At 38.5% G+C, this 23,575-nt stretch overlaps 1 protein-coding gene across 1 annotated transcript in view; it reads right to left on the bottom strand.

The window, feature by feature from the left end:
- Window positions 1-23,575, bottom strand: part of gstcd (glutathione S-transferase, C-terminal domain containing) — an 80,336-nt gene that overhangs the window by 42,823 nt on the left and 13,938 nt on the right. Inside the window, exon 4 of the mRNA XM_084715241.1 lies at window positions 21,481-21,574. Coding sequence (XP_084571367.1) covers window positions 21,481-21,574 — 94 coding nt within the window. The remainder of the gene's footprint in view (window positions 1-21,480; window positions 21,575-23,575) is intronic.

The raw sequence follows: 23,575 nt of genomic DNA on the forward strand, positions 1-23,575 counted from the left end.
AATGAAACTGAAATGAAATAAATAAATCAACAAATGCTAGCAAACCTAAGCCGATAGCACTTCATTTTCCTGGTGCCATAGACTGTTTAATTTCCTCGACAGGGACTGACATTAAAATTCATAAGATTCCTAGAATGAACAGTGTAATTTGGTACTGCAGGCAGGAGATAGTGTTCAGTTAGTACAGTAATCAATTCATCACGGCTGTTTGTTAATGCGCTATTCTTTCTATGGACATCATAGAAACTCATTATAAGCACAAGACAACAACAAGTTTAGTTCATGAACTTGAAGAATAATTGAGGTTGCCCTCATTTACAACAACGCTGAGTTACAGACAAAACACAGGCGAGAATAGAGAAAAATCAGAACAGTTGGACATTCAGCAGAGACGTTTGTGATTATGGTTGTAAATTGTCCATAGGTTAGCAGAGTATTGATTTTTTTTGTGTGTGTTTAAGATAATTCCAAGACTTTCGTGTACTAAAAGATGAGGAAGACTTTACAAATTATTTATTTAATGTGGGGTTGTATGAAGTAGTCACTGCAGAAGAAGCAGAAAGGGGCATCAGCATGGACATTAAGTAAGGTACTGCTGTGGACAGGGTCAGCAGCAAAATGTAATTTAGCCATTTAAAAAGCAGGTTCACTTATTAAAAAAAAAAAAAGCTTACGTGTACATTATATTTAGAACACTTTTGCTTTATCTTGCCGTCAGAAAGCCTTTTCTGATGGGAAACCGCCACTATATAAGCCAAATATCACTCTCTTCAAAAGAAGCAAACTCCACGGGCGAAATCGGTAATTTAACCATGCAAACACAGGACAAACACAGGTCACATTAGATACACCAAAGTCACACGATAACACAACCAAAGTCACACGAGTTCAGCTCCCGTGTTCTGCGAGGTAAAATGAATTATTTCCCCCTGAAGTTTGGCTGGCTTGGAAAGAGCAATGTTTGACCAAAATAATGGCAGTTTCCCATTGGAAAAGTCTGTCTGACAGCAAGGTAAAGCAGCGAAAGTATTCTAAATATAGTGTACATTAAAGAGATATTGATTTTTTTTGGTGGCTACAATACATTTTGCTGCTGGCCTTGTTAACAGCAGCACATTAGTGAGCTGCTGTGTTGGTACTCCTCTCTGCTTCTCCACATTGCCGACCAGCATCTAATAAACTGACTATCAATAAGTACCTCATATAACCCCACATTAAGTAGTCCAAACTATCCCTTCAAGCATAAACCAGTCATTTCAGCAAGTCTGATAGGCTCCAGCATTACTGGGATGTAAGGTGGTAGCTTAAGGGGCTTTATAGATTAAAAAAATACCAATGTCTGTGAACTTTATCTATTTTCCCCACAATTAGTATGAGATTACGCACTTCTCTCCAGGAAAATAAATTCATGTCAGGCAAAGCAAATCCAGTGAAGAGATTATCCCCATTTCACAGGAAATTATTGGGACAATACAGACCCTTCAGTGGTAAAGTCACCCTAAGCGAGTATGTTTTGTGTTGTTACATGCCAAAGTGTCTACACATAGAGACCTTCAGCCTTTTGACATCGTTTCGGTTCACTAGACTTGTTAAAATAACAGATAACAGGCACAACAAAGAGGCTCTCCAACACTGATATTTATCATGGCAACAGATCTTTTTTTCCTCCTCAAAGACCATTTTTGTTATGAAGAAAGCTGATTATTTCAGGAATATAAACGCTCTTGACTGAAAACTATCAGTCTAACTCTCCAAGATAATCACACAATTTTCATATTGCCTAGTAGAGCAATCTCTCCTTTTGGCTTCCATTCACTGTGTAGGCTAAATGTTGACTTGCAGTCTGTCTCCTGAGTGCTGTTCACTGCTCTGTTTGTAGTGGACGTGGCAAAAACAACATCTACACTCCTCTCTGCTTTAAAACTTGTGGAGTTTGGAATCGATCCGTCCTGTCAGTGAAGTTGTATTTGCCATGGGCAGAGAAAAAAAACACTGTTGAGGCTGTTCGGGGAGGATTCAGATGACTGGACTGACTGCACTGATCCTGACCAACACAGCTCAGCTCAAATGACCTGAGGCTACCCACAAGCTGACACATCGGTAAACCACGTCTACAAGGAAAACAAGACTTTGCTCAGTTTGTGGACTTGACATGATTTTAAACTTTAATGTATCAATCTGTGAAAAGTAGATATGTTCTCCCTAGCAACAAAAGAACGGCTGAAAAAGACCTGAGATTTTACTTCCCTCACTTTACCCTGTCCTAGAAAACACCACTGGGACCTGGAGAAAGTCACATGCCACCCACTTCCCCACCGAGCAACTGGGAAAAAGGTGGAAGTACTCAATCCCATCCTGAGCTAAGGATGCTGGGCAGAGGCATCATTGAATATTCTTTTCATTTGTCAAATGTGATGTGCTACCAAGGCTGCTGTAAGTACTGCCCCTGTACTAAAGCATGATAAACTGTATCTCCTTCAAAAGTGCCTTCATTGCACCCTAAAGAGCTGGATTTACCCCAAAAGTGACATGCACATGGATCTATGTATTCTACTATTCTCTATTTCTAGTTTCCTGTTTTACCTCCTGGTTATACAGCCTGCTGAATATTTGTGTTTCCCCCTTTGCCCCCGCCCATGAGTTCACTCTTGGCCCATAGACGTTACATTGTGATCATGTCATAGATTTTTAAAGAGCTTTTTTTTCGCTTGAGGAAAGTTTTAAAAACGTAAAATGGATCAAAAATTCATAATATGAGGAGTCATAACTGACCTCATTTGCGGTTCAAGGTGTCCTGACAACAGTTTCACAGATTTTATAATGGTTTTCTATGGAGGAAAATGCTTTTTGGGCTGGTGGGGAATTTTTTGTTGCAATACTGGGCAGCAATGCCCTGTCTAGTTCTATCATATGTCTATATGACTCTCATGGACACCTGCTGCCGCACATATACAGGAAGTATAATCTGGGATTTGAGAGAAAATCTAAAGTGAAACAGCACATTTTAGAGGTGAGACACAACACGCTAATTCCATCACCTGAGAGTGACATTTATGCATCCATTTCAGGTGTGAATGTCATGGCATCTCACTCAAATCTGATTCACAGGGTTACGATGCCATTATAAAACGACTATCGATGCATCTTCACGCATCAAAATTTGAATCTTTTAATCCACGGTGTGCTGGCTGGATTGTATCTATGTGCAGTTGCTCAGCCATCATCACCAAAACCCAAGACGTAGCCCAGTTTAGACTGTAAACACACACGTTTACATCTGTTACATTTCACCCTCCAGTCGCTTCAGTGATAAGAAACGTACAGCCCGAATTACAAAATTGTTTCAGGTGATCATTACTTCAAATTGGGTTTTAAATTTCAGGTTACTGAATTTTGCATCGATTCATAATCTTTCAAGAGAGAATAAGAGTGCAGCTTTAATAAATTATTTACCCTACCCCCAGTATCAATCAACAACAGAACATGTGACAGAGTTAAAATGTGAAGTCAATTAATCAGTAGTTCACTGACAGATGGTGTATTATTTTAAATGTAAGTAATTTAAGCAGTGTATAGTAAATTAAACTACTGGAGACATCACTTTGGGCACTGAGAACTTCTAATGGGAACCTGTCAATAATATTTGTTATTTTAGATATAAATTGTTAGTGAAATGAATTAGTTGTTAGCTGCCTCCCTGAACATTGTTGGGGAGTTGGTTTTATGGTGGGTTTGGAATGAAACAAGATCTTCTGAGTAATTATGGCACACAAACTTGGAGATATAAGTAGCTGTGGAAGTACTGTGCATCCAATTTATAAATCAAGTCGTATAAACAGTACTTTAAACATCACTAAAACGAGACTTAAACATAAAAATCAGGCAAGAGAAATTATTGACATATGATACTATTATTTGGTTGCATTACCATACAAGATTTTCATCCCCAACTGACAAGGCATCAATGTTTCATTTCTCACAAACGCATTACTGTAAATAAAAGGAGCCAAATATTGATGAACTGTTATGGTCTACCCTTTTTCTTTAGCACTATAGCCAGATTTGTCTATAAAAACAGTATGAATGGAATAAATCTTCTCTGAAAGCAAAGTATACAAAGTGTTTAAATCCAGCTGTTTTTCCTGTTATGTCTCCTGGAAAACTTCCCCCACGATTGCTCTTTCGAACTAAGTAGTTTGTTTTTATTCTGTGCACACTCCTCCCTTGCTCTCTGTACTCTGCCAGAGCTGTCAAAGTCAGGGAGTAAGTGGCACAACGCTGGCATCTGTGGAGGGCCGTGTCAACGTCTCTTGGCCTGCCACCTTTGTAAAATCTTCCAGCCAGTATGCCTTTTAGACCTAGCCTTGCAGTGCTAACTCAAGGATAAATAAATGCTGGCTGGACTCCAGCCAGCCGGTGTCCCTTCTCCTCCTGGGTTCCTCACATAAACGTTGGGTTGCCAAAACCAAGGCCCCTCTATTGAAGGGATTCTCCCCTCAACTCCGCATTAAACTTATATTGTCAGTGCAGTAGGAGACTCTGTTTGAAAGGAAAGTCTCAACAACAAATACAGTTCCTTGACAGATTTCAGGGTTATCTGCAGTTTATTTTAGTTATGTAATGAGGTATGCATTTCCTCTCCACATGTATCTATTTGCTTATATCTGCAAATGTCTTGGCACTGCACAGACTTTATTATTTAGGAAAGTGGGACGAGAATCAAGGGAACGCAGATTGGCCACAAACACTACATGTGCCCTTTAGATAATTAGAGTAGGATTTAGATGAATCATTATTCTGCCTTACTGAACCATGTGTGTATACAGTGAAAATACAAAAAAAGAAAAACACTTCATAACAGCTATTGTTAATTTCCAGTGCTTGCAGGTCCACAAAACCTTGGACAACTCTCTCTGTTACACTTCTCACAAAACATACGCCAAAATAACTCAAGTAAAATGATATTAAACATCGACAATAGAGCATATTTGTGCCAGTAGCTCCAGGTATATGAGTTATTATCCACATTTAAACATCCACATATAATAAGCCTTAATAATAATAATAAACCTTTTTTTTTAAATTGCAGTTTTCTTAACAAGGTTAAAACCGGTTTACAAAGGACAATACATCCAAAGAAGCAGATAAGATAAAAAATTAAGGCCAAGGCACATAGAGGCAAAGCACAGAGGAAATAAAAACACTAAAACGACTCGAGAAAGACCAAACAGAGTAAGTAAAATCCACTGATGACAACAGCAGTCTTTCCTCAGGTTAGCAAGTATGATCATATTTATGCATAAAGACATGCTTAAGTTTGAAGCTGGAGTTATATAGTTCAGTTTCAAGTTCAAATCTGTCTTGGTAACAAAAAAAAAAGATTTTCATTAATGTAGCTGACCAACATTTTGTGCTTCTTTTCTTGATCTTTTGAGGCACTGTTTAGGTACCTGTAGGGCTGGGCGATGTCTATCAAACTGACATATGACAATGTCCACGATGAAACACTGTGATGGACGATGGTATCGTTGCTGGGTCTTCATCTCAGCCATCGATGTCCATGGCAAGTTGGCACAGGACATTGAGATACAGTGCAATGAACAGAAGCAAAAGCTTCTTTTTATTTTCTATCCCATATCCACATTCTATCCCAAAACTTTGGCAACAACTCTTTGGCAACTCTGAGGGGAGACACACTATCTCAAAGACAGATGGCTTTTAAAGAGACAATTCACCCCTAAATTAAAAATACATATTTCTTCTCTGACCTATAGTGTAATTTATCCGTCTGAATTGTTTTGGTGAGAGATGTCTGCCTTCACTCCAATATAATACAGCCGATATCTCCAAAACTCTGCAACTCACACCAAGAAAAATCCAGTTGGAAGAATGTCACTACAGGTTCAGGATGAGTGGTTGACTTCTAACCACTGCAATGGACAATCAGCACCAGAACCATTTTAAAAACCCAAACAAACCAACCCTACTGAGTTCGACTTTCCACTGAACAGACTGAGCCCCCATGGAGGCCCCCATATCTTGGGTGATTTATGTTTATTGTTAAATGTTCTGCAGATGCAGAAACAGACAAAACACACACCAACTCACACACACACACACACTGGACAACTCACCCCTATAGCCGTGTAAGCCAACACCATGCAGGTTTAAAAACACAGGGGGGAAACTCCTCTTAACAACATGATGAACACAGAGAACGGAGACATACATGCCAAAATCCATACAGGACCTTCTTTTGAGCCAAATGAGATGTGGGCACTGAGGGAGGTCCCTCCCACAATAGGAGCAGATCTCACAGTACACACCGAACCAAATATGACACATCATCTATTACAGTGTTCTCCAGATACAGAACATAATAATAAGATTTGAGCCTTTGTTTGAGGCAACACCGATAGAATGAGGAATTCCTGTAAGATCACTTTGTTCAGGGACGGGAAGAACAAATACAAAAGTGACGCACGCAGCGACGGGTTTGGCAAAATGTTTTAATTCTGTTGTCAGGAGTGTGTGAAAATAACTAGAAAATATGCACTTCATGTCAAGACAATGCTAATGGCCCCAGGTTGTTCGGAAACTCAAAAAATTTAATAGGTGAAAATGTAATGAGGATGCAGAAAGAAGGAGGACAGAAACAAAAACAGAGATATAATGAGACAAAATAAATAGAGATATGAACTAGTACAGAGAAACAGAAATAATAAAAAGCTGAAGAAAACCAGACAGATGGAAAGATAAAGAAAAAGCAAACAGAACAGAAAAAGTAAAAGAACAAACATAAAGCACACAGAACTGCCTTTGAATCAGACCTCTGCTGAGTTGCAGTCTGTGAATGTGTACCACATAACATGCCAAGCCACAAATTGTGCAAATGAAAGTGACAGATGTGCCGAGCATCTTTCCAAATGAAATATCATGTTACTGTTTTAAGCTCTGACTTGCTAATTTGAGTAACTGAATTAGCTCAAGACTGCGGTGGAAGATATTATTCATCAAATCTGGATGTAACTTTTTATTTATTTCCCACTGCATCCTCTGCTGTACGCACGTAACTCGGGATCAAAGCAAGTGCAGAGCTGCATCTGTTCACCTCCATCGGCATCTTTCTATTAAAGGTCCGGTGTGTAGGATTTAGTGTTATCTAGTGGTGAGCTTGCAGTTTCCAAACACCTTGTCTCACTCTCCCCTTCCAAGCACGTAGGAGAATCTAGAGTGACCGACCGTGAAACATATGAAAAACGTGCAAGGCCCTGTCTAGAGCTAGTGTTTGGTTTGTCTGTCCTGGGCTACTGTAGATACATCATGATCCATCATGGCAGGAGAGAACATTTCTTATTTTAAGGTGACTATACACTAATGAAAGCATACTTATGATTATCATATTCCACTTATGCTGTATTCTGCCAATACATTCCTATGAATCTTAGGGCTGAGTACCATTCACATTTGAACCAACACAGCACCGATACCAGTACCTGGAATTTGGTACCGGTACCCAACAATACTTTTTTTCAGTACTTTACTCTCTCTCTAATAATAACATGTAATTTACATTACATTTTTCAACAAGTTATCCAAGGAACTAATTGATCACCTGATGACGTCGATGAAGTTGTTGATACCTCACTTAAAGTTTTGGTGTCAATGGAGCGCAAGGTTACACTGTTTGGAGATTGGCTGCAGGAATGCTAACGTTAGCTGCAGCTGCTGTGAGGGAATTAACTTTCAGGTTATGAATAGGGTATACTTTTAAGCTTTTAGTTATTCTGTATTTTGTGTTTGGTTACATGAGTTTTGAAATGGTAACTACACTTACGACCTTCTTTGGTTTGCTATTCAGCTGCTGCTCGCTTTGACACTACTCTCTCACTTTCTCCTTTTCTCTATACTTAGAGATACTCGCTCACCCAAATACACTCCTGCGTATCGAAATTTGGCACCGACTGACTTAATGTGAACTGGTACTTGGTATCATTGATGTAATTTCCTTGGTATTCTTAAAAGCCGCTGGGCCTTTAATGCAACATCACTTTACACTCTGTAATGCAAGTGAATGGCTTGTGAAAATTTGTAGTTTGTGATCAACTATGGAGGAGCAGAATGGAGCGGTGCCGGTTTATTTATATAGCTCCATTCAGACACAAGGCAATTCAAGGTGTTTTACAAGAATACATTGAAATAAAACATCGAAGAAACATACTTGTGTTTGAGATCATTAAAAACAAAAGCTAAAAGCAAGCCAATAAATAGTTAAAAACATTACATGAACCAAGAAAAGTAGAGAACTGTTTGGGTTTAGCTCCACTGCATATACATGTTGCTGTTTACAAGGTTGATTGTTAGAAGGCAGGTCAGCTCAACAGATATGAATTATTCACATTAAAATACTCTCTGCTCCCAGGGGTCTCTACAGTGGACAGACTGTTAAACCAAACCCCATTCTAAAAGCAGGTGTTTTATGGTAGGCTCATATCTTTTCACAGTAAATACTAGCTACATAAGACTTTTTTATGATTCACTATGACCTTCAGGTACATGTCATTTACTCAGAAGCATCATTAACTCCTCGCCATTAATTAACCTGCTTGTTTTCATCGGATGAAAGTGACGTATGTGGTTTATACCTAGCAGGATAGATATGGTTCAACATAAACAAAACCTTCAAAAGGTTGGGTGTTTATGTGTGAATTATTTCAAATGTGAAGTTGGCTTCTATTCTCAATTACGTACTTTATTTCAAAAACATTTACTGTAGGGAACAGCTTCATGTTTTTTTAGAAGCTGGGGTGAATAAATCCCCTCCACACCCCGGGGTTCTGGTGGTAAATGACGATGATTTCTCTTTTTCATGTACGAGATTCTGTTACTTACATTTCAAACAGAAATCTAAGCAACTTTTCAAAAAAGGTTTTTTGCAATTTACATACTTTATAAGTAGAAACAAGAAATATCAACCTTTCAGTTTGTTTTCAGTCCAACTTTGTGCTCTTAATGCATTATTACACCAAAGTCAGAGCATGAAAATGTATTTTAAGAACAACCCCATGAGGGTGGGTTAAAACCATGGCAACAGGACCTCTGTTACATGATCTTTTCTTCTCATTCAACTAAAAAAAAAAAAAGGTGAAGTAATTATAAACTTTCTAAATACCAATCTGATGTGGCTGAAACATCTTCATTCTTTTCTACAACAATCGTACATACACAAAAGTTTTGAACACCTGAGAACACATTTTGAGATAAAGGAGTGTCTGAAATATGTGGCAGAAGAAAATGTGATCAAAGAGTTTCTATTATTTGTCTGCAATCAGTGATGCAACATAAAACTATTTATCGTTTAGTCCAACAATAACCAAAAAACTTTTGTCATATCACTCAGAGGGCAGAAAGTGTCAAAAACTAAAAAATATAAAAGAGAAGTTATTCAATTCAATCTGTTGTCGCCCTCAAATGTCATCTCTACGTTGCAAACATACAAGATTTTAATAGACAAAGTCTGTTTAACAGTGCTCTAAAGGAAAGGCCTGTGGAGTAAAGATTTGGTTTTACATTCTGCTCAGGGCTGAAAACACTAATCAGTAATTAATTATGGGACTAGTGAAACGACGTAAGAAACACTATGTAATCCAGAACCCACTGAATGCTGGCTGAGGGTTAGGCAAATTGTTTCCCCCTCCCGCTCCGTACCCACACTGCAATGCCTCACCAGAGATTATTGAACAAAACAAAACTAAGGAGACAAATGAATATTCATGATATGACATTTGCAAGGAGCTCATCATGGAGGCAGCCAGTGGCTCTGCATTTAAATGGGCACAACTCAAACATCACTGCAAATAGTGAAACTCTGTGGTACCCCTCCAGGGAGTCTAGATGTGTTTGAACTTGAATTGTAGAAATAAAGTGCCAATTATCCCTCTAATTGGGAGTAACAAAGCTGGTTGGCTTGTGTGCTCGGTCCCATGTTTACTGCGTATCTTTAAATCTCCAATTTAAAGGCTCTAATGAGTTCAATTAATTGAGAATGAGAGGAGTGATTTGGGAGTCACAGCCTGCTGTGTGCAGCACTGAGCCCAAGGGAATGAGGTGTTAACCAAATGCCAGCACATGGTTCACACAGATATCCACACTAATGTTCAATAACAACATTCTCAAATCACATCTACGTGTTTGTATTGACATATGCTCTCGGAGAGAACTCTCCAAAATCTAGTTTTAATCACAGGCAATTTACCTTTAATTACGCATGCACTGGCAGCTCTACGTACTCATAAACACACGCCTCTCCTTGAAGGCAAATGGAAAATCTGAATACACTTTTACACATGCAACTTTTAGCTACTGCTGTGGATCAAGGAATGTCAGACAGTTGGTCCAGACAACAATTTATTCGCAACTCATGCACTAACATTTCTTGTTTCCAAAAGATTAAGTCCAGTAATCTCGGTGTTCCTCTGACTTTGCATCAAGCGAGTTTAATTAACCTTGGTGATGCCCTGACTTTTCATCTAGTGTCATCAAAAGGTCAAACGGATTGGTGTGGCATCAGACCCACTGATGTTCCCATCAGTAGATATCCCACACAACAGACTTAAGACGAAATATACCAGAGAAGGCTACTCGACCACAGAGAAAAGGTAAACTTGGCTTTGCACAGCCAATCGAAATGTCTTTCACTTACTTTTATACTTTGAGGACAGTTCAGAGCCTGCACTTTTTCATTTTTACTTGAGTAAAGAAGTTGAATCCGTACTTCTACTTTGATGGATAGATGTATGGTTGGACGGGTAGATGAATGGATGGATAAATGGATGGATGGCTCACAGCCAAATACCTGCAAAACTAATGGGACTGCCATCAGCATCAGCTGTATTTTTTATATGGTGCTAATCAGCAATCATTGTGAGCACCATCAGGACAGCATCAAAGAGCCACTGCAGAATCTTAGACTTTTGCAGAAATGCAGACATCTGCTGTCGTGTCTCAGGGACATATGTGAAAGGGTCTCAAGGTTTGTCTGGCACAGAAGCTCTTATATAGCTGTTATAATTGTGCACCGCCTTCCCAACACCAGGATCGATTTCAACCCAAATGGATGGGACAATAACACATAGAAAAGACGATTGCTTGGTGTATCCATCGGTGTATATCACACACAACAGACGTAACGGGACGAAACAGACAAGAAAAGGCGACTCAACCATGGAGAAAAGGCAGGGTTAGCTTTGAACAGCCATTAAAATCTCTTTCAGAGGACTAACTTTTACTTTTATATTTTGAGTACATTTCAGAGCCTGTACTTTTACTTTTACTTTAGTAAAGAAGCTGAATCAGTACTTCTACTTTTACCGCTCTTTTTTACAGCATTTGTACATCTACTTGAGTAAAGACTGAGTGTGCTTTTGCCACCTCTGATAATGGATGGATGGATACTTGGTCTGTAGCCAAAGACCTGTAAAACTAATGGCATTACCATCAGCTTCATCTCTTGGTTGTATATAGAGAGCTAATCAGCAACCCTTAACATGCCAGTCTTGTTAACTCGTCATCGCCATTGTGAGAACCAGTGTGTCTAAGGACAGCATCAAAGAGTTACTGGTATGACTGACGACTCTTGGTCTTCTACAGAAATGCAGAAATCTGCTGTCCTATCTCAGGGACGTGTGAAAGGGTTTCAAGGTTTGTCTGGCACAGATGCTCTTAAAGAGCTGTTGCAATTCCTACTAATCTTCCTTTGCAACTCTGAGGTTCTTAGATCAAACATTCTACAAGATACTTTGAGGTGGAATATTGCATTCATTAAAAGCATTTGGAGTGGGAAGGTTACATTTTTGAAAGGTTACAAGATCAGAAAGTATAGCATTGGAAACTGGACAGAGACTTCAGACTTGAGTCAACGAGGATTGGTACAAGCGGAATTTATTTGTTTGTACACAGGAAATATCTGAGCGAAAATCAACCCACTAATCTTCCATCTAGATTAACCTTGACATTTGTCTGACAGAAGCCTAAGGATGGAAAGCACCTTTTGACAGGTATCTGACAGGCAGACAGACTTTTTTTTTTTAATGATCTTGCCCTTTAGGCCTCGACTTTGCCCTTGTCACTTGTTTTGAACTCGCAGCAAACACAAACACTGACACAAGACACTAATGCATTTGCAGAAGAACACCGAGGGAGAAGGGGGAGAGAGAATCAGTCAACATAATCTTTCAGCTAAAGATAATGTGGTAATATGCAGGGCAACAGTTAAACAGATCTGTGACTAAGCCTGCTGTGTGTCTCTCAGCAGAGCTCCATTCAGCCTGACAGCTGGACAGAAAAAAACAGCCAGACTCCAATTCAGTTGGATGAATAAGTTGTAGTTCACAAACACCACAGGTAAGAGTGGGGAATGTATTCGTGATCCAGTTGTGAGGTGAAATGTGATGAGGTGATATTTCAGTCGACTGAATTTCTAAGTTTTCCTCAAATTGGATGTATAATGACTTCTTTGTTTGATTTTTTTTAGATGTGGAGACATAGACTATTTTCTATTGCAGTAGGGATGCTTCCAGTAAGAATACAAAGATGGATGTATTTGAATTGATTAAAAGTGTTGTGCATGTTCAAACTTAAAAAGAGCCAGCTCAAAGGTCAGTTCACACAGATCAAAATGAACTAGTTCACGTTTATAGTTCGCATTTTAAATTTTTAAATAAGCTCACCATTTCAAAAAACTTTTTTTTTTCAGTTTGTTTTGTTTTTAGTTTTTTAATCTAATTTTAAATAGATCCTCCTGCTACCAGTGATGCTGGAGTCTTTATAATGATGTTATACTAAGCGGTGCATGATATTCATGTTTTAATTTTGAGTCCAAGAATATCTCATATCTATAGTTATTAAAAACAATTCACAAAAATGTAAGAATTTTGTTCACGACAGCAAACTTGAACACCAAATTGTCCAACTTTTCAGTGAAAAATTGAACGCCGCATAGTACATGAGAACAGCAGGGAGATGAAGAGGGAGACGAGACAGAGGAGAAGAGCAAATATAACACGAATCTATCAGTCTGTTTCTCACTGTAACACAATCTCCAGTCTTCAGTGTAGTTCAGACACTTCAGGCTGCATGATCAAACAAAGTTTTTATACCATGTTGACATTTCTGTCACATGCTTTGTCTCCTTCTCCTCCTTGTGCTGCAATCACACTTTTTTTTGCTTAAACTCTGATGTGGAACAACCAGCCTCTCACTGGTCCTTCTAAAAGGCGTGGTCTCGGACTCTGGACCGGTTCGTTTCTGTTGTGAACACCATTCAAACCAGAAGAAGAGCGACTATATATGCAGGCAAAGATCTGCATGCAGCACGTGAGTCACACATGATGCTGGGTGTGAGTCCAATATCCATTGATCACTGAAGCAGAAAATATTTGAGTTTAATACAAACTAACGCAACATTAAATTCAGGTGCCAAGTTTGACAAAAGGCATGTACTTATTTACTGGTTTGTTTTTTTGTTTTGAACCTGGATTAATTGATTTTCTTTCACTGACATTATGTTTCACTGTGAACATGTTAGCAAAGCAAACGGCTGCCCGTTTACACATCCAGCAGACACAGAACATCACTGGAATTTTAAAGTCCTGTTTTTGGCCACCAGATCCTTTTGGTCTCCACCAACTCCTGAGGGAAATATCTGGCTCTTAAGCTGCTAAAGGCTCAACTACTGTGTGTGCACCATTTAAAAAGCTCCACGAAGCTGAGGGGAACTGCAGACCACATTATTACTTGATCCACTGTTAATACAAAACTATTGATTAGAGCGGCTTTAAATCTGACTAGGCCAGTGGTTTTCAACATGAGGATTATAGCCTACAGACTGTCATATGATAAAGGGTAGAACTCCTGCCTGAATCCACAAAAATGCATTTAATATAACAGGTAGATCAGTGGTCTAATGATTCTCTCTTTAGATGTGATCTCTATTTGAAACACCCTTAAACTCCTATGAATATAATTTGAAAAGATAATCACTTCTCTGAATAGCTTACACTGATTATAATCAGATAAAACACTGAACTGTAACATAAGACAGTAATGAAATATGAAGGATGGCATGTCATGATCCTCTTAAAGAAATAATTCTCAGTAAGTGGAAAGATGAAATCTTTGCCATGTCCCTTTATTTAAAGCTAACAACTATAATCACTAAAGTTAAGTGCAGCTGAGAGAAACTGTATTGTGTCCTTAGGGCTCACAGTCAATCTCTAGTCAAAGAAAATTAAGAAAATGTGACGGGAAATTCATAAATCTAGACTTGAATCAAACCCGGCTAATTATCTTCATCAAAGTTCAATAACGGCGAAATGATCTGCCCGAGGAGAAATCAAACCTCTTCCAGACAGCCGAACTGATAAAACACTGGATGAAACTGACATAACTGTATTAGAGCACATTTAACATATCTAAATTTAATCCAAGTCCTGGTAAAAGATTTATAAACACAGAAGGGACAGAGACAAGAGGAAACAGTGCATATCCACCTACATAATAACATATTTGAAAGTTGTTATTGGACTGATATTCCATCTTTGATGCATCTTACAGGCAAGTTGTATTATTCCCAAACCAGTACGGTAAGCATCTGAGGAGTATCTGGAGGCTAAACATGACAGATGTTTAACTACTCATTAGACTTATGCTCAGTGCAGAAATAAAGCAAAGAAGTGAAAAGCGTAGGCCAAGACTACTGCTGTGGCTAATATATCTGTTGGGATTTAAATTGCACAGAAGATGATGACGCAGGAGGATGTCTGTGAAAGAGCAGGACGCTCCAGCTCAGCTGAAGCAACATAAGTCCCTTTCAAACATGTACTGCAACCCTGAACTGAAGACCACGTTTTAATTGTGCCTCGGAAAACGGTGGAACCGCCTAACACTACGTGGCCATGATATAAGTTTCTCACATGTACAAAACAGTCCCGAAAGTGACAATAAAATAGTCAGAGCTGTGTGGTTTAGGACTTTGTTATGGTTTGTCAAGGGTATTGGACGTGTGCAGTTAAGTTCTAGTTGAGCAAAGAAGATGATAAAGTTCCTAAAGCAGTTAAAAATCAATATTTCTATATTAACTATGGACTGCATGACTTCTTGCACTGTATGAAAGAGGTGGCTTGCAATGATGAACCCATAGAGAACTGTCACACAACTCTGCAGTTCCCCACAGTGCTACTGGGCGTTTTAGCATCTTTCAGCTCACTGTTTCGGTTTTATGGCCCGCAACTTTTCCTGTTTTGGTTCACTTGTTGCCATTACCAGCTGCATCTGTTCTCAATAATAAAAAAAAAGCTTTAAAAACCCACTGCACACTACCTCCTCAGCCCCAAACGGCAGGCAGACCCAATTAACTACTGAGTGGTGAACACAGTGAAGCGCTTAACAGCTACAAAGCCATATTCCCTCAGGAGTCGGTGGAGACCAAAAACAAAGTTAAAAGGAAAGTAAATATTAGACCTACATTCACCAGGGGACTGGAAACATGATAAACGTATGTTTTGTATCACCTGAATGTGTAACTAGGCAACTCTTTCCTGGGTTTAAGAAAAAATCCAACTAAGAGTGGAAGGAAAAATGTTTTTGACCATTAAATATACAGCAACATAAAAACAGAGGGACATAGACTGACGGGTTATCTCTGAATGCTCTTCTTTGAAAGACCTTTCAGATGGAAGTAGAAAATTTGTTTGAATATGGAGAATTTTAGCATTCAGTGAAGTATGCTTATTTGCTTTTTTTTTCCAGGGGTTAGATAAGAAGATAAATACTACGTAGGGCTGGGTATGGTTTAAACAATACCCTTAAACTAATACTGATGCCAGAACAGTTTATTTGATTTATTTTTTATTTATTTTGTCCACTGAAGTTTTCTCCATGAGCTGCTTTATCATGTTACTTCTTAATATTTCCTGACATAATTTTCGTCGAAAATATTGATACATTGCTAAAAAATGATACTGGATGTGAAATGTTTTTTATTTTTAATACTACAACGTCTGTGCAGTAAATATGAAGCTACAGCAAGCTGTTAGCCTGGCTCTATCAAAAGGTAACAAAATCTACCAGCACGTCTAAATCTCACATTTTGAGCGCTGGTATTTGACGACCTGGGAATGACCTGGGAATGAGACTCAACAATCGACTATCTTTCTCCAGAATCACTGACTGCACCTTTAAAAGTAAGGTTATCTTTTTGTAGCCCAGGGCCCAGGTGAACCTCATCAGCTGAAGACCCAAAGGCTGGCCAGGAGAGCCTCCAAGACAGGCGGGAGAGGCGTCATAATATCTACAAATAACAACAAGCACGGCATTTCGTTCAGCCTTTTCTTCTACGTCGTACCCTCTGCTGCACACCTTTCAAGTGTGGCGTTTGTGAAGTCTCAATCACATTTCTGTTGCAGTCAAAGCAGGCAGAGAGAGACAAATGGAGCTAGTTTTCACTCCAGCAGTTCAACTTCTGTCATACTCTTGTAACCTAAGACAAAGACATGGGAACTCATCTCATCTCCGTGTACCAAAACAACCCTGGAGGATCTAATAGCAGCATGTCTGAAGCATGACAACTATGCAGCTTCCACAGCAGCCCACCCATTTTTTATGCCTGACTGTCTCATTCACCCCCCCCCCAATCCCCTGTCTTGTTTTCTCCTGATAACCCTTGTCTCTCTTCATGCTGTCTCACCCCTATCTCAATCTCCCACTGTCACACACTCCATCATTCTAACCCGCTTTATTCACTACCTCCCCTCCTCCCTCTATTAAGTGAGGCGCTGCAGACAAGACACTGGCTGCTCTATACAATGGCCCCTGTATTCACATTGCTGTTTACCCGTCTGCAGACAGCCCTCGCCACATTTAGCGCAGCAGACCTCTACACGAGGAGGGCAAAAACCTCAACAGCTTCCATTCACAGAGGTCCCTTTGTTCCTCTACACATTGTTCATACCTGAGTGTCAGTGTGTGGGACTTGTTTACATTGTATGTTAATTAGTTGGGACAATAGACTGGTGCAATATATAAAATATAGCACTGTTTTCAGATGCGCACAAATCTGTGACTATCCTATATCTGTTTTGTAGAAGCAGAAATGCACTAAAAGTCTGAAAGAAATGTACAGTGAAGTCATTAAGTATCAAGATAGGGATGCATTCTTTATAGTTTTGGCTCCAAACCAGCACAGTGGATGCTGACTTACAGCTTGAAGGCATTTGGAGGAGTTTACATCCACATTGGGTGTGCAAATTGTAGTCTTTTTTCGAGGATAATGGACAAAAAGGGCCTAAAGTCATCATCGATGGATCATTGAATGTCAATCAAAACTAAAGCTGAAACGAAAGCTAAAGTCAGCACTTTATATTCTGAGTCACTGTTTAAAGTACGAGTGTGTAGAATTTAGACTCATGGTAAGTTTGCCATTTGAAGGCATCTAATCTTACTCTCCCCTGCAGAAGAACCTACGGTGGCAAAAGCAGATAGATGTATAGGTAGACATTAAAGGGATAGTTCAACCAAAGGTTAAATATTATTTACTCACCTATTTGGTGATTGAAGGACAGATTTAGTTTTTTAGTCCACAAAACACTCCTGGTGTTCGAACCTGACTTAGAGGTAATTGCAGATAACAGGTCAGCTCTGGGGATATGTTCCTAAAACCTGCTGCTGGCAATTTAACAAGCAGGCGACGCCATCAACCAGCTTGAGTCAAGCCGACACGGGCTAGTTCACACTATTCCCAACTGTCTCTCATCACAAATCTTTGGTTTAAACCTGCCTCAAGGAAATAAATATTATAATATATATTATGATTCCTATTTTTACGTGACTATAAACTAATGAGAACAGACTCATTCATATTATATTGAATTCCTGCCAAATTCAGCCAATAAATACCCATAAAATGTACACATTGGACCTTTAAATCAAACACTCTAGAGTACAGAGCAGAAACTAAACTATCCAAATACTAGCCGGCTGAACTGTGCATGCACCTACATGAAATTTATAAGCTAATACATACAAATAAGACAGCTTTCAAAGACTTGCATGTGTTCTATTAGTTTTGCAGGTATGGGAATATTTATGCATACGTAAGGGGAAAATGCTTCAATTTTCCCAGTTGTACTGAGCGTGTAGGAGTGTGTGCAGCCATTTGTGTATACCGTAGGATCAGATAGATGGGAAAGCCCACGCGCGGGGGTTCAGGACAAATTGTCTGCCTTTCGTCTCTGCTCCTCTTTAATTACACAGCACCAGAACGCAGGGGCTACCTACCTACCATTCTCATACTGCAGGAGGAGATATCAACAGCGCCGTTTATCATGCAGAGTGCCGACAAAAGTGGGACAGCTAAAATTTAGTCTCTCTCCATGATTCTTGCTCTCGGAATAGATACACTACCCACATCATCAAGAGCACTTCTGTTTAGATGTCAGCGGGTAGAAAAATATGATCAAGTTGTACTGTAGAAATACATTAACAGGCTATAAATGGCTGTTAAAATTACAAATAGTACAGTGCATGATGTTTTTCATTGAGCCGACACTCGAAATTAAACAGTGACTATCAGGTTAAAGGGCTGGCTTTCAGTTGAAATATATTACTACTACAGTTACCATTGTGTTTAAAGTGTTCTCATCCTCATTGTGTACACAATGTGTTGAGACTCATTGCCCTTTTTTATACACGTCCTCCAATTTTAGGACAATGCAGAAAATCCACGATCCTAAATGTAGAGATGAGGCAACAAAAGAGCTTCTAAAGACTGACTTGCACTGTATGCATCCCCAATTTAAATAATAAACCGGTAAAAGTTTTGGATCACGGTGACACCGTGACTACGAGGAACATTCACACCACCAGAAAATAAATGACACAAAAAATGCCGTTTGTTACGCCTGCCCCCGTCACAGCTCGGTCATCCTGCTGCCATCTGCCAAGAGATACACAAGTATCTGCTGCCATACCAGCAGACTACAGAGCAGCTTCTTCACTCACATGGTGTGACCACTAAATTCATTTTTAGCACTGCTTCATGCAAAATAGTTTTATCAGTTTTATCTTTATTTGTTCAATAATCTACTGCACATAATTTTAATGTTGTTTTAATGTTGTTTCATATGAGCAGCAGAAAAGGGGAACCAGAACTTAATCCCTTAATCTCTATCTTAAATTAATTTTTCAGAAAAGCACAATGATAATCATTAGGCCTATAACTTCTGATTATTTTGATTTATCTGTAAATATTTTATAGATTAGTCACTTTGTTGATAAAATGTCATAAAATAATGAAGAATCTTCCAAGGAGATCTATTTATAGATCTAAATAGACCTAAAAATAGATCTATTTAGATCTAAAAATTGACTAAAAATAGATCTATTTAGATCTATTTTTAGTCAACCAACAGTCCAAAACTTGGTTTACTTATCATATATATATAACGAAAAGCATCAAACTCTCACACTTGAGAAGCTGGAATCAATGAGTGGTCTATATTTGCTTGAAAAATTAAAATAAATAAGTAACCAATTATCAAGACATTTGCATATTCATTTTTGTTTACTGAACAGGCGATTATCCCATTAACATTCACAGTGGAATTTCATAATTCCCTAACACTTTATGTACTGTCTGAGCCAAGCACAAATTCATTTAAACTTTTCAAACTGGCTAAAGTATAAGGCTACAGTGTAAGTTTGTTTTAACATTTTCAGTTACATGGGATAATAGGAACCTGAATTTCCAACTAGTGTTTCTGTGAAACATGAGTAACCCCATGTGTGACCAACAACTAAATATAGTATGATACAGAAATGTCTGTATCTCAAAAACTACAAGGAGTTATATCAAATGGTTGGTAACAATGGATATTATATATTTCAAACATGTCCTTAGATTTTGTGATTTTTTGTGTTATCTGCCTACCAAATAAGCAATGACAAATATGGAACATTTTGATCATGTCCTGTGTAGCCTCACGTGTCGACAGTTTCCACAGCAAATTTAGTCTTTTCAGCTTGAACACACAAAAAAAATCTATGGGGTTTTTTCCTAATTGGTAGTCATTAATGGTTTAATCAATTATTGAAACAATCAGCAACACATTATGTGGCAATCCCCAAAGTAAAATAAGCAAAACAAAGACTGCAAAATGGTAATTTCAGTGAGCACAGAAACAAAACCATAGTAACCACAGCTCTCATATATATTCATTTTTTATTTTGTTTTGACTTTCTTTGCGTAATTGCTTTGTGAAGCACTTTGTAACCATAGACCTAAAAGGTTCCACAGAAATAAAGTTTGAGCTTATTTACGATTCATTTCTGGTCTTGCTTGGACTCAGGGTCATACTGTAGTTCATTAACAGGATACTACAGAGGGTAATGAAGTGTAACCTACGCACAAACAGAGGAAGCTAAACTTAGGATATATATATATATATATATATATATATATATATATATATATATATCAGAATAATGAAATACCTTTTGAGTTTCATTGCCCTGTGTTCCCTGATAAGTGGAGGAATGAGCCACATAAGTGAAAATGAAGGGAAGCATAAAATGAATGCGTAATATAATGATGAAGAGAAAAGGAAATATTTAAATATTCATATTATGCATATGTGTGTCTTTATCAACCCCCTCCATGTGAACACAACAATAACACTGATGCATTGCTGCTGCCGCTCCAACATGCGCACACACACCATTAAGCACCAACACAGACGTCTCACTAATAAGACGAAAAACAATGCGGGCATGAGAAAGGGAGACAAAGAAACAAGAGATTTCTTGTCTCTGCTTCAGCAGTGCCACCTGGGGCAGCAATCAACAAGCCTTCCACTGCCTATTAGATACTGCTCTCATGCAATCAGCATCCACTAAGGCACATGCACAAGTTCCACGCCGCACATTAGTTGTGTGTGTGCACATTTTTGTGTGTTTCTGTTCCTGTCACAGACCTATTTTACACTTTCAACTCACAACTTAAGGGGGATAACACGTCTAGATAAGCACTTTAAAATTCATTAAGGCGCCCTCATGGGGAAACACATCCAGCTGAGGCTCAATGGAAAGCTCGCCGATGTGTCAGTGGCTTATGTTTTCTGAAGGGGGCGGTGGAAAGGTGCCACTGAGAATCACCAGGCCACGGTGGTACAGGACGGTTTTACACAAACATTTATGCACATTCCCAGCTCTGGCTCCATATACAGTTTGTGTTTACTTTGACCAAGTGAGAAGCTGAAAGACAGAGGGAGTAGGGAGTGATGTAGAGGCATACAGATAAACCTGAAAACAAAAAAAAAAAAACTAAAGAGAACAGAAAAGAGTGCAGGGTCAGAAGGGTAAAAGGAAAAAAAAAATGGAGAAGGCAAAGAAGAAAAAGAGGAAGAGGAGGCAGGGATTTGACTCTACCTTCAGTGGGGTTGATGGCTTCGGGTAAGCTGTCCCACGGGAGGGTCCAGGCAGGGCAAGGATGAGGAGCGAAGACTGCCTCAATGCCATTTTCCTAGGGGAGGAGGAGTGTACATACACACACACACACAAACACACACGTTACCATAGAAACCCCTCTACAGCCTTGAGGTTCTGTGGTCCAAATGGTTGTAATGAAGCGATTTAAAAAGAACTGTTCTTGAGCAAGTCCTTTGTTACCTTGCTCTTACTGATCTGAGGCTATACCTGCAGAAAGAAAACACTCCTAGTGCACTTATTACAGCCTCATGAGAGAACAACTGTGTCACCAGCGTAGTACACACTCCTGCACACTTTAAATAAATACTGGGAAAAAACTGAGAAAATTGGAGTGCACAAGGTAAAGCACTTTCTTTTTTACTCTTTCACTTAGATGATTAGACATCAGAACCATCCCTGTAACGAACAGTTAGAAGCTGAGTTCTCTATCAACATTCAAATGCTGGACAGCTTATTCTTTTTTGTTGCGTGTTTATTCATTCTGTCTCCGCTTCTGTCTGGCTTTGATGCACATTTTAGCTGACAAAATATGATTTTTTTGTTTGGCTACACATTATTAAAGCTGTGGGATGCAACGATCAGTTGAGGCTCACAACAACAATAAAGGAAAATTAAAATGTGCCAAAAATAACTGTTACTCATTTCCGTATAATTTTATATCACAGCGACAGAGAGCCACTAGAGAGGACAAAAATCTGCAGGTTAGTGACCCCTGGGCTACACTAATATTATCAGCATTATACTGTTAGATTGCAGTGCCATAAATTACATTGATATTGATGAAATTGATAAGAGATGTTCACTGAATGAACTTGATTTAACAAAAAAGACTGATTTAATCTGATGAGCTGTTGAATGTGAAAAAAAAAGAAAAAAAAAAGACACTTGGTACAACTTGACTAAGGACACTAATTATGTGCTTCAGCACATTTTATAAAAGCAGAGAATCTCTAAAGAGTTTTGGATTGTTGAAAGTAAATTGATTTTAAAAAATCTGAGGGAAAATCTTTACTAACAATTGTATGTTTCCTTTTACATGACTATAATTAATAAGAAATCATCTTACAGTTTAAGCGTAAAAGAGGTGTTTATGGTGCCAGTGTCATATCAATCACATTTTCTTTAGCTTCCAAGTTTTAGTAGTTTCTTGGTTCTACAGTGGTCTCTGTTGGTTGAAATAAGTCTAATGCAATGTTTTACTTACTTGCAGTGAAAAAGTTTGGACTTTTTAAAAATGTTGAGTATTTTTATTTGGTTATCACAATGGCAGTTTATTGTGGCAATGCAATATTTATAATATAATTTTATTTTTTTTTTTAAAACAAACATCTGCACTGCAGAATAAGTATGGTAGTGGTCGAATGATATTGCAAAATTGTCAGTATACCTCCTATCAGAGCATACTGCCCAGGTCAAATCACAGCAAAGCACACAGACCACAACAATATTAACTCTCTTGTATGATGTAATGTAATGCAATCCAACAACCCTGTAGTAAACACTATTTTACTGACAACATTTCATTTTTGCTGACACCACTTCAATCTTCTTTTTTTTGTCCTTATGTGAGGGGATTTAAGGAAATTCAGTGACTGGACTTTCTGTAAAAAGACAGAATTAATCTAAACAAATGAATCTGTTTCAAGATATTCCACTAACCCACAGCTAATGATTATAATCAAAGTCTGATTCTATTTACTGTAGGTAACACATTAAAATATATTAGCACATTTCAAAGCAATAGTTGACCAGCGCTTTGCATTTATTTACATCTAATCTCTATACACAGTACAAAGTAAACAGTCCTAAAAAAAGACACAGGCAGTCAAAGTGTATGAAATCAATCAAAATCTTAAATATACTTTGAGTTTTGGCCATAGGTGATTAAATGAGGAATACCAGGGCAGACTTTTGGAGAAAGTGGCATGTTTCACTCTGACTTGTGATGGTAACACCAGCTGAGCCCCACGGTTGAGAGTTAAAACCTGAAAACAAGATTGGGACTAAAGGTAATCTGCTAACACAGCAATGTCAA

Source organism: Lutjanus erythropterus, chromosome 3 (assembly GCF_056507025.1).
Source record: "Lutjanus erythropterus isolate fLutEry1 chromosome 3, fLutEry1.hap2, whole genome shotgun sequence".
In the NCBI taxonomy this organism is placed as follows: Eukaryota; Metazoa; Chordata; class Actinopteri; order Lutjaniformes; family Lutjanidae; genus Lutjanus; species Lutjanus erythropterus.